General features: G+C 37.9%; 1 protein-coding gene across 4 annotated transcripts in view; it reads left to right on the top strand.

Annotated features, from left to right (window-relative positions):
• IDE (insulin degrading enzyme) overlaps positions 1-12,040 on the top strand; it is a 125,243-nt gene that overhangs the window by 27,754 nt on the left and 85,449 nt on the right. For 3 of the 4 annotated variants that reach the window (XM_036921942.2, XM_036921848.2, XM_036922112.2), the window contains exon 2: positions 11,011-11,195. In XM_036921942.2, the coding sequence (XP_036777837.1) occupies positions 11,011-11,195 (185 nt within the window). Of the gene's footprint in view, positions 1-8,334; positions 8,440-11,010; positions 11,196-12,040 lie in introns of those variants that run through there. The other variant, XM_036922039.2, reaches the window with a different exon arrangement.

The raw sequence follows: 12,040 nt of genomic DNA, 5'->3' as shown, positions 1-12,040 counted from the left end.
CAGTAACAACAGTGAATGGAAATGAAGTCGAGATTTTTTTGTTATTAATTAGCTCTGTTAAATTGTGATGTACCTGATCCAAGTTAACAAAAAAGTTAACTTTGGGCTTATACACTCAGTAAACAGAGCCCAGTGCATTCAAATCCATTATGTTTTATCGTTTCAGAGATTCTTTCTGTACTGTTCTGAGAAGTACAAAGAATAAGTATCACCTAATAGTCTACTATCCATAGATACCCCTACTCAACATTTCTGTGAGTTCCTTCCAGAGATTAGTCCCTGTATAAAATAAGCTTTTTAACTTGGTGGAAGCATGGTGCTTTTGGTGTCTAAAGACTTGGGTTTGAATCCTACTTCTTTTATTTAGTGCTTGTGTGGCCCTAGTCAAATAATTTATGAGGCTTAATTTTCCCATCAAGGAAAAGTGGGAATTGGATCTATCTAGGGGATTCATTGAACATATAATCCCTATAAAGAGTTTGTGCTGTGTAGACTACTGACTGAGCATTTAGCAAGGGTCTGTCCCAGTGCCCTGGCTGCGCTCCTTTCTGAGAGAGATCCTTTACTTTTGTGCACTAGATTATTTACTCAAGGACAAGGTTTCTGCTGCCCTCCTCCCTCTCTCCTTATCAGTTTTCCCCCTCTCTTCATCTAAGCCTTTTCTGGTTTAGATTTTTAAAAATAAGTAAATAAATAGATGGGAGTTTAATACAGCTAGCTTTCTGTGCTTTGATGAGGCTATCTCCTGTTTTATTTTAACTGGATTGAATTGATTGCTGTGATTCTAATCCATTATTTTTGGATGATAAAGTCAGAACTATAAACTACAGTCATTCATCCTTGGCACTTTTGATGTTTTGGGCTGGATAGTACTTTGTTGTGGTGGCTCTCCTGTGCGTTTTTCGGATGCTTAGCAGCATTCTGGGCCTCTGTGCACTAGTTGCCATTTGCTCCCTTAGGCTGTGACAATTCAGTTGTGACACATTGCCAGATGTTCCGCTGGGGAGCAAAATTGTCACCTGTTGAGAACCACTGACTGTAAACTGTGGCTTGCCTAGAGCAGTTATAAAGGGATATTTACCCGCTTTTCTGATAGTCTTATAAGGTAGCATCCTATTACCAGTCTGTCCAGTGAGTGTTTTTGACCTCTGGAGATGCCAACATATAACTGTAATTTGTGTGAATATATGTTAAGAATGCTAGTAATAACATGGTGCATATCGAGGCAGTCTATTTTTATCTCACCTCCCTAGGACCATAATAATGATAATGATTATAATATAAGGTGACCACTTACTACTATGAACCACACAGTGTGCCTTGGTGAAATTCATTTATATCTGTTTTACAGGAGGGACATTGTAAAGGCTGCCCAAATTTGATGCGACCTTAGTTACTTCTGTCAATCTAATGGACCTAAATGAACACTTCACATGACTCTTGATTGGCAAAACTAGATGAGGCCCAAAAGCCCAGTTTGACAAGAAGAGTTCAGTAGGATCCAGGATCTGAGCAGCACAGGGGTCATTTGGTAAAGGTGGAGGTATATAATTACTGAACACTAAGTGCTGGTGTAGAGAATCACACTGAGGCAGAGTACAGGTCAAGCTTCCTGAAGCAGTATTTGAAGAAGGCAAGATTCTCTTCTATCAGAACCAGGTTATACATCCAGGTGGAGCTGAGCCCTCAGGTGGAGATACACCCCTCTGGACAGACTATGCATGTTTATGGTTTGCTTTCTTTGGAGGGCTGTCTTGAGAGCATTAGTTACAGGTTGATAACCCCTCCTAGCCTGTGATTTGTGTTAATCTTTTTTAAGAGACCATGACAGAGATCTTTGAGCTGTCCTTCCTGTTCTGGGATCATGGAGCATCTATGAGAAGATGTCTCACATGTAAATTAGTTCTGAGTTTGCAGAAATGTTAACTTTGTAAGGTATTTTTTTGTTCGTTTTATTTAAAAATAACCTGTCTAATTCAAATCCTGGGTTAGAAGTTGTTTGATGTAAATGTTGAGAACTGTTAAGGCAGGAATCTATCTGTTAAAAATCATTTTGCTTTTAGTTGGGTTACATTTATTGCTTGACACTCTTAATTGGTTACTGGGAGTGTCAAGTTTACTTTAATATCTTAACTGGGATCTAAAGTAAGTAATTACTAAAAGCTAGTTTTCAAATCGTACATGAATGAAGACTTGAGTTAAAATATTTAACATACTTTATTGTTGACTTAGTTGACTCATGCTGTGCTGACATTGGCCTCCTATTTCTTGTGGCTAAGGTGACATCAACAGAAACAATTGTCTCAGGACACACCTGAGAAGGTTTAGATAATTATCATGTTCATTGGACTATTATTTCTTAGTGAAATAATAGTTTAGCTCTAGTTTGGTATGGATAGTTACTTCTCAGCATCCAAGTGGTACTAATTCCAGGATGACTTTTGGTGGATAATATTTATAGCCTTGAGTAATTCATGTATCTCCCTCCCACTTTTATTTTACTGTATTTTCAAAACAGTATTTTTAAAAATGTTTAATTGAAATACATAAGTGTTCAGCTTGATGAATTTTCACAAATTGGTTGGTTACCTATATAACCAACACATACATGACCAGCACACTAGAAACCTCCCTCATATTTCATTCTAATCACTATCCCTACTGCCAAGGGTAACCATTATCCTGACATAAGGGCATAGCTGGAATTTGCTTGTTCTTGCACTTTATATAAATGGGAGGATACAGTGTTTACTCTTGTGTCCAGCTTCTTTCACTCAACCCTCAACCTTAAGTAAGTGAGATTTGTCCTTTGTTCGTGTTAGGTTATTCTTCATTGTCATATACTATTCCATTGTGTGTGTGTGTGTGTGTAGTTATCTTTTTACTGTTGATGGACATTTGATCATTTCTAGTTTTGACTATTATGAATAGTATTGCTATGAACATATAAATGCATTTATTTGGGGTATATATCTAATAACACGGATTGTTATGTCACATTGTCAGCTTTACTATATACTGTCAGTCTGTGAAAATGGTTATACCAGTTTGCATTCCCACCAGTGGTGTATGAAAGTTGGGTTACACTGTAACTTGTCTATCACTTGGTATTTTCCATCATTTTCATTTAATCATTCTGGTAGATGTATAGTGATTGCTCAGAAATCTGTGGCAAAAATCAGCTGTGCATTTGGGGCATTCGGGGGCTTTAATCTGTCACACCCAGCTCGTACGTACACCAAAGCCTTGCTTGTTTCTCTTCCCCAAGTAGAGGCCTTCTGCTTGGGCCAAGTGTGACCATCAATCTGCAACCAGAATTAGCAAATACCCCCTGAGAAGAAACCAGGTTATAGGATCATCAGTTCACCTCAGAGGGCTCTCTCCCCTCTCTGGAATTCCAGTTCATCCAGTCCTCATTGCTCCCACAACTCTGCCACATGTTTGAAAATGTGTGATATGTATATATATTTTGTGTGTGTAACTTGTGTGGCTTGTCTATTTACTGAAGCTAAGTTAGGTTTGTCACCTGTTGTATCCTGAAGTTGTCAGTAGATTCTTGGGATCTTCTGTGTACACAATTATGTTGTGTGTGAATAATGTTAAATTTCCCCCCTTCCTTTTCTCATCTTCACATGTTTTCTTTTTCTTGCATTAATTCGACTGGTTAGAACTACCAGTACAATGGTGAATAGAAGTTATGGTGCTAGCTAGCATCATGTTTGTGAGGATGGGAGTTGTGGGTGTTGGCATTATCTCACCATTGAGTATGATAATTGCTATAGTTGTAGATATTTTTTTTAGGTGAAGGAATTTTCTCCCTTCTAATTTGCTTACTTTTTAAAAAGCATGAATGTATGGAAACAAATGACGATGACAACACAAAGCCCCAACTTCTGTGGGACGCAGCGAAAGCAGTTTTAAGAGGAAAGTATATAGCAATCCAGGCATATTTAAAGGAAGAACAATCCCAAATGAATAGTCTAAAGTCACAATTATTGAAATTGGAAAAATTAGAACAAATGAGGCCTAAAGTCAGCAGAAGGAGGGACATAATAAAGATCAGAGAAGAAATAAATAAAATTGAGAAGAAGAAAACAATAGAAAAAAATCAATGGAACCAAGAGCTGGTTCTTTGAGAAAGTAAACAAAATAGATAAGTCTCTAGCCAGACTTATTAAGAGAAAAAGAGAATCAACACACATCAACAGAATCAGAAATGAGAAAGGAAAAATCATGACAGACCCCACAGTAATACAAAGAATTATTAGAGAATATTATGAAAACCTGTATGCTAACAAGCTGGAAAACCTGTAAGAAATGGACAACTTCTTAGAAAAATACAACCTTCCAAGACTGACCAAGGAAGAAACAGAAAATCAAAATAGACCAATTACCAGCAATGAAATTGAAGCAGTAATCAAAAAACTACCCAAGAGCAAAACCCCCAGGCCAGATGGATTTACTGCAGAATTTTATCAGACATACAGAGAAGACATAATACCCATTCTCCTTAAAGTTTTCAAAAAAATAGAAGAGGAGGGAATACTCCCAAACTCATTCTGTGAAGCCAGCATCACCCTAATACTAAAACCAGGCAAAGACCCCACTAAAAAGCATGAATGGTTGTTGAATTTAGTTAAATACTTTTTCTGCATCTACCAAGATGATTGTATGATCTCCCCTTTTTTTTCCTGTTCATGTGACTTAATGTATGTTTCTAAAAAGCAAGTCACTCATAATCCTACAATGTCTGCTGTAGTAATTCTTTTCATATTCCCTTTCATGTACGAGACAATTCTATATGCTTTTCTCTCTCTTTAAATCTGCTAGACATTTAATCTTGCCATACATTTTCCTTTTTATTTTTTATTAGCAAAGTATCATGAAATAATATGATTCTCAGTTTAGGGACTCGTTTGGTAGATTAGAAGCATTTTTCCAGTGCCTTCCACAATCTATCTCTATTTTCCAATGGGGAGGAAGGAGTAAAAAACTGGAAACTTTATTTGGAGCATTTCTTTTGACCAATTTTCATTTTTTGTTTCCTTGTTTATATTACTTGGGATTTTAAGGGAGGAGAATGGGGTCAGGGAATGGCTGTGGGGTTGGTAACTGGGGATTGAGGAATAAAGGCCTGTGTGATTTCCTTAAGCACCACCTTCTGCTCCTCCCCTTCCCACGCTTCCTCTTTCTCTATAGTTCCAGCTTTGCCACTATTATAAGAGCAATTGTGTGAATGCTCTTAGGCAAGTCACTTAATCATTGAGCTTTTGTTTACTTATCTAGGGTTGAGGAGAATGACCATCAACGACTGCTATTATAAGCTGTTTAGAGAGAATGGAAATACTGAGTGAGCAGTTCATAAAACATAGGACACAATAAAAATAAGAGCAATTGTTAGAATTAGTTTTGTATTGTGGCATCTACCTTACATTTTTTGTTGTTGTTGTTGTCATTAATCTACAATTACATAAAGAACATTATGTTTACTAGGCTCCCCCCTTCACCAAGCCCCCCCCATTACAGTCACTGTCCATCAGAGTAGTAAGATGCTGTAGAATCACTACTTGTCTTCACTGTGTTACACAGCCCTCCCCATGCCCCCCGCTATATTATACATACTAATCGTAGTGCCCCCTTTCTTTTTCCCTGCCCTTATCCCTCCCTTCCTACCCATCCTCCCTAGTTCCTTTCCCTTTGGTAACTGTTAGTCCATTCTTGGGTTCTGTGATTCTGCTGCTGTTTTGTTCCTTCAGTTTTTTTTTGTTCTTATACTCCATATATGAGTGAAATCATTTGATACTTGTCTTTCTCTGCCTGGCTTATTTCACTGAGCATAATACCCTCTAGCTCCATGTTGTTGCAAATGTCTACCTTACATTTTTAAAGAACCTGAAGTCTACCTGTGGAAGGATACTTGTGAAACATCCTCAGTCCCCATACTAGAACTGTCAGAAACCTCTACCTAACTGTGTGGCAAGAGAAAAAACGTTGGAAGTTTTGTTTATTGCTTTGACATATCAAAAATTATAGAGACTGAGAGATCTATCCTGGGGCAGGAAGTTTCTGCTTCATTAGCAACAATGCCAGTTTACCGAGGCAGCTTGTCTGCTAGATTCAAGAGATGGGACACATTTATGAGAGGTCTCAAGGAAAAAAGTTCTTAAAATTCACATTGGCAATAGATAAGGAAGGTGGGCTAATGAAAAGCAGGGGAAGTCTGGGGCTAGCTGGTCAGTCCACAGAGAAGACTTGTGGACTGATGATGGTCAGACACTAGTTGTGAGCAAAGGGGGTGTGGTGGTTTTGGGCTCTTTCTAGATGATTACTGAAACGCCTTCATCTAGGAACATGGAGTTTCTGGTTAGCTGTGGCTTGTAGCTATTAACTAATTACCTTCCCTTGTCTTTCTCTAATTCTATGGCCCTTTTATCACTTAATTTAGGACATTTTAGAATTTTTCCTGATCAACTTAAACCTTCATAAATTCTCTATAAAGTGTTTCGTGTTAAGCTTGTCACTTTTTGAATGAACAACCATTGATATGTATTTCCAAAACTAAAACAGAATTTGCAAAAGCACTTAAACCACTTCTCTAAAATGATACTGTCATAGGATTCACTTAAATTGCTACCACCCTCATTCATTTAAGGGTTCATTTTTTTCATTGTAAATCCCGTTCTGGAGGCTGTAATTCTGCCTGAACAACGGCAAATCACCTCCTCCTGGGAAAATAAGATTTAATTGAGAGGATTTTAGTTTATACCGCCTTTATGATCTAGCTGGTATACGAAGTGGGGTATACTGGCCCCTGTAACCGAACAGCCATGAGTAGATAGGCCCCTAAGGCATGCTGTTACTTTTTAGGTCAAGTAGCATGAATAGTGTTTGGGAGTATGTGGTCTTACAGTGAGGCGTCCCAGGCACATACCACTACTACCTTGATACTCTCTCTTACCTCTGCCTTCTATGAGAAGAAGGGATGTTTGTGGTGTGGTTCTGATTCCAGGCATCTTCTCTCTGGGCACCTTCTCCCCATGTAGGAGGGCCTTAGGTAAGCTCGACTTCTGCCTTCTGGTTTAGGGAGTGGGTGGATGGGTTCCACAGAAGAGAGTCTTTGATTTATAACTTGACTGCTAGCATCATCATTAACTTGTTCAGATTTATAGATTAATCCATTTAGAAATTAAGATTGGATCAGGAACTTTAAATATGTCTGGGGCTATGAGGGTGAGTGGGAGCAAAAGGCAAGTAAAATTTCTCAGTCTCTGTTAAATAGGCTATAAAACACTGAAAAGCATATGAGCTAAAAGGCTGTGAAAGGCCATCTGCATAAAATATTACTTACATTAAAAAGACTTATTTGGAAATTTGTTTTTGCAAACCTGCAATTTAGGCCTTTACATGTCCAGATAAAAGTCCATGACCTTTCAGTGGAAGTTCTGTTTGTTGTGGTTGTATTAACACCAATCTCTTGTTTTTCCACTCTATTCCCTTCCCTTTATTTGGCATGCTTCTACTCACCTACTCTTTCTCCTCTTTCCCCTCCTAAACAGAGTTAGGTAGCCCCCTTTCATTACTCTCCTACTGTCCTTGGGGATGACTTTGTCACTGCACTGTAAAGATATTGACCTGTTCTCATATCTGTCATTAGTCTGGGTTCCTGCAGAGCGAGAGCTCTGGCATACTCATCTTTGTAACCAACATGCATGGTGTAGCATCTAGACTTTTAAGAGGTCTCCTTAAATGTTTGTTGGGTTATGGGGAGCTGGAATGGACTGGGAATTAAGAACTGAGTTCCAATTGGTACATTTTGCTGTATGACTTTGGACAAGTGATTTAAGCTCCCTAAACTTCAGTTTCCTTATAAGTAAGATGAGATACGGTACTAGCCTACCTGGGTATCTTCTTAAAATGCAGATTGTGGCTCAGTAGGTCTCTGGTGGTTTCTGATATTTTGCATTTTTAGCAAGCTCCCAGGAAGAGCCAGTGCTACCAGTCTGTGAATTATAAAAGACTAGATAACATCTAATGGCTCTTCCAGTTTTTATGTCCTGTGAGTTTAGTCATTGTTTAAAATCTGAACAAAATTTTGAAATATGCTGTAATTACTAAACCTCTCTCCAGTTTATCAGAATGCTGAACACTGACAATTCTGTACCTTATTATGAAGTTTCCAATAGATGATGATTGCCTAAAAATTGAGAATAATTTTATTGCTCCTAAGATCGTGACATTAACAGGTTAAAAATATCAAATAAGTGTCTGGGAAAGCATTGAAGTTAGCAGTAGCTTGTCATGTAAAGGTCAGAATTACTCTAGAAGGCTTTATGCTAATGAGACAGCTGGATAGACCTGTGATCTTACGAGTATAAATACAGAGACCGGCAAGCTGTAGAATCCATCATCATCAGAGGAGTTCCTTCAGTTCTGCAGAAGGTGAGATTGTGTTTGAGCATGTGTTACAGGGTATGTTGATGGATATGCAATAGGTTCAGACAGACTGTCTACTGAATATGGATTGCTGGTGATGGATCTTGTTTGAAAATGTTGCTACTGTTTCTTTTGGTTTTTATTTCCTCAAGAAGTCATGATACTTGATTTGGGAACATTGTCAGCTTGGAAATGTATAGCTCTCCTTTATCTAATGTGCAAATGTCTAAAAGTAGTTGACTGATTTTTATGTTTGACTTAGAGAGTAAGTCCATCTTTTTGCTCTGAGCCACACTAGAGATATTAATCAGGCATAGCTTCGAAGTCCAGGTAAGTTATATACATGTGGTAATGGACTCTTGATTATGTTTTTTTCTCTAAGGAAATGAAAATCTGGACAAGGGAAATTGGACCCTAAAAAAAGTACAGAATGTAGCCTATAGTTGGAGTGATTATCTTAATTATAATTATTTTTTCACTTCCCACAGAGTAAGACAGTTTGTACTACCAAAGTGAGTTATATCTCATCTCCCCACTTCAGTTGTGAATTGGACTGAAGTTTTAGAGCTCCAAAATCATTTTAAATATTTCTAACCTTGGGTTCCCCTAAATCACACCAGCTGGAGCAAGCACAGTAGAGGGAGTTGAGTTAGGTGTATACAGTGGCAGTGGAACCACAGTAGCTTTTGGTTTTTTGCTCTCACTTAATGGCACCCATCACAAGAATCCCAGCCCTGCCCTCTTACAGAGCCTTAGAGGAAGCTCAGGAATGCTCCTTGGAGCACATTGAGCTTTCCTGCCGTTTGCTGCCATTTAATGCTGCCCTTCTTGCTGGGAGTGCTAATGGAGGCTCTCTCACTGCTTATTCAATCTTACTGTTGATGCTAGGTTAGAACTCATTTTTAAAAATGTCATTTATATTGAACCAAATTTAAAGGTTTTGAAACCAGTTATGCACTGAAGGCATTTGCAGCTGTCCAAACAGATTGTCCTTTGGGAAATACCTTTACCAGGATTATTATTATTGTGTATTTCTTTGGAGGCTTATCTAGACCGTTTTCTGTTACCTTTTAAGACTTTTGCACTCAGATATTTTCATCTGTCTTTGACATTGAACTTAAGTGCCATATAGCTAATGAAATAGAAAGGAGTTGTTAATAATGCCTTTTCACTTCCAAACTGCTTTTGAATTTTCTAAAATAAATGGTGACCTTATATCCCCAAAATATTAGTATTTTAAACTTTGTGTTTCAAGAAATTATTTTTACTATAAATAGGGCAAGACTATTGTACTACTTGTGTAAACTACACTGTGATTTTAAAAACCAATATTATACATTTAGTATAACCTATAGTATTGTTATTTGAAATTCCAGCTATTCTTCTCAAAAGAAGATCTAAGGGACAATCTTAATAGGAGCAAACCTCTTTCAGTTGTTACTCAGAAGAATAGTTAGCCAATTTCAGGAGGAAGGTATTCGAAAAAGTAAAGATTTCACCCAAAATGTATGCCTATTTATGTCCCTCTTATTTACCTTTAAACCTGGATGTCTTATCAGTCCTTAAGGAGCAGTAAGAGCCACTTTTGTCTTCCTGTGGGGAAGCAAATGTGTTAGACAGGGGTCATTTTTCCTCTGTAGTTTCAGATGTGTTTTTGCTTTACCTAATTAATGTATTGACATTAGCAGGTTCAGTTTTTATCTCGTTAGCAGTCCCCAACACAGACAAAAAGGGCATCCACTCTTAGTTTTGAAAACAAACCCTAGACTCTGGAAAATCCCTTTGCTGCACTGGTACCAGCCTAGCTCCTACAGGGTTCTGTGTGCTGATAGTCTCTTACCATCACTGGAACTGTAACCCTTTCTAGGCAAGAAAGGAGAGGCCTATTAGAGGAGGGGGGACGTCCTTTGAAAGAGAAGTTACCAACATCTCTGTTTAGATCCCTGGACTGATCCTGCTCTGGCATTCAACTCTTCACCAGATTTCAAAAATTACTTGGGGTCCTTCCAACCTTTTGCTTGTTTTTTTGCTGCCTTCATAGGACAGTCCAGGTCTCTTATTTTGGTTAGGACATCACAGGACTTTATCTCAGTGGGAGTTGTTTCCTATGTTCTGAGCATGTGCACATCAGACCCATGAGTTCCAGATCCGACCTGTCTTTATCATAATGTTGAGCAATGTCTTGGCTGACTCAGTAATAATTCTTACACAACCTCTCACCTCACTTACTGTAGTAGATACTTCTAAAATATGTGGGAAAGCAATTATTGGTAATTGAAAACTCTATTCTAGGTCAGCATACTGACCAAATCAAGGCCCAACCCATCCTGTCTTAAATCCCTGTTCATGTGCTCTCTAGATAGAATATGACTCTACAAAAAACAATATTGTTAGCATTTCTCTGGAAGAAGGAGGTGTAAATGGAGGAGAGGAATGATTATAGCCTGTGAATAGGCTAAAATAAATGTCCTTCAGATTTTTTTATCTGATGATATATATATGGGTTTGTTTGATGTTATTCTTTGTTCTTAAAAAAAGGCAGCCACAAACCAACAATTAATAATTTTTTTCTTTCAGTTTCCAAAAAAAGATCTACAGCAAAATGAATAATCTAACAATCAAGAGACTAGGAAATCACATTATCAAATCTCCTGAAGACAAGCGAGAATACCGTGGGCTAGAGCTGGCCAATGGTATCAAAGTACTTCTCATCAGTGATCCCACCACAGATAAGTCGTCAGCAGCACTTGATGTACACATAGGTACAATTTAAAATTATGAATTCAGCTTTGTTCAGTTTCATTGACCTAATGTTGACATTTATTAGAACTCTCCATATTTGTGCAAATAAAGACATGGTAGTTACCAGTTTGACATATCTTAACTTTGTACAGCAGTCCTAAGTAGCTATTGGTAATCTACAGTTGTCTAAGTCAAATACCTTAAATTTACCGAGGCATTTTGTTAAGTTCCCAGATAAGATGACTTAGCAGCAAGGAAATTCATTCCTGTCCCTTACAGTCGCATTTCTAATGCTTTCACTTTCATATACTTTTGATACTCTAGGAAATACTGTATTTCCTAGATTCTTGTGTGCCTGTTTCTTCCACATTTAATGCTGATTTAATCAAGTTGCTTCTTATCTATATGTACATTTAGGCAGGTTTATTTTTTTCTCTTTAAAAAGGTTTTATTTAACTCAGTGGCATTTTACAATTGAGGAAATAAGGTAACAGTTGACCTATGTTGAATAAATGATTATTGCCAAGCGTACCACAGTATGCTTTGCAAATATCTTCTACTATGTATTCACACAACTCTCTAAGTTAGGTATACATAAAAAAAGGGCCTGAGTCAAGGTAGATCAAGTATTGTGCGCAGTTTCACAACTAGTAGAGCTGCTAACCCGCAAACCTACGCTCTGAGCACCACACTGCGTTGTCTCCTGTAATGAAATGTAAGAGTTGGAAAGTTCTAGCTCTTTTAAAATAGTGAATTCAGGTCTTTCTTTCCCTCTGGTGTGACGTGTAAGGAACGTAATGTCCAGAGAGGTTAATCTGCCCAAAGTTGTCAACTAATTAATGTCAAAAGCTGAGGCTAGAATCTA

The sequence above is a fragment of the Manis pentadactyla genome, chromosome 8 (genome assembly GCF_030020395.1).
Source record: "Manis pentadactyla isolate mManPen7 chromosome 8, mManPen7.hap1, whole genome shotgun sequence".
NCBI lineage: Eukaryota > Metazoa > Chordata > Mammalia > Pholidota > Manidae > Manis > Manis pentadactyla.
The sequence above is the reverse complement of the archived record's forward strand: the minus strand, read 5'-3'. Positions and strand labels throughout refer to the sequence as shown.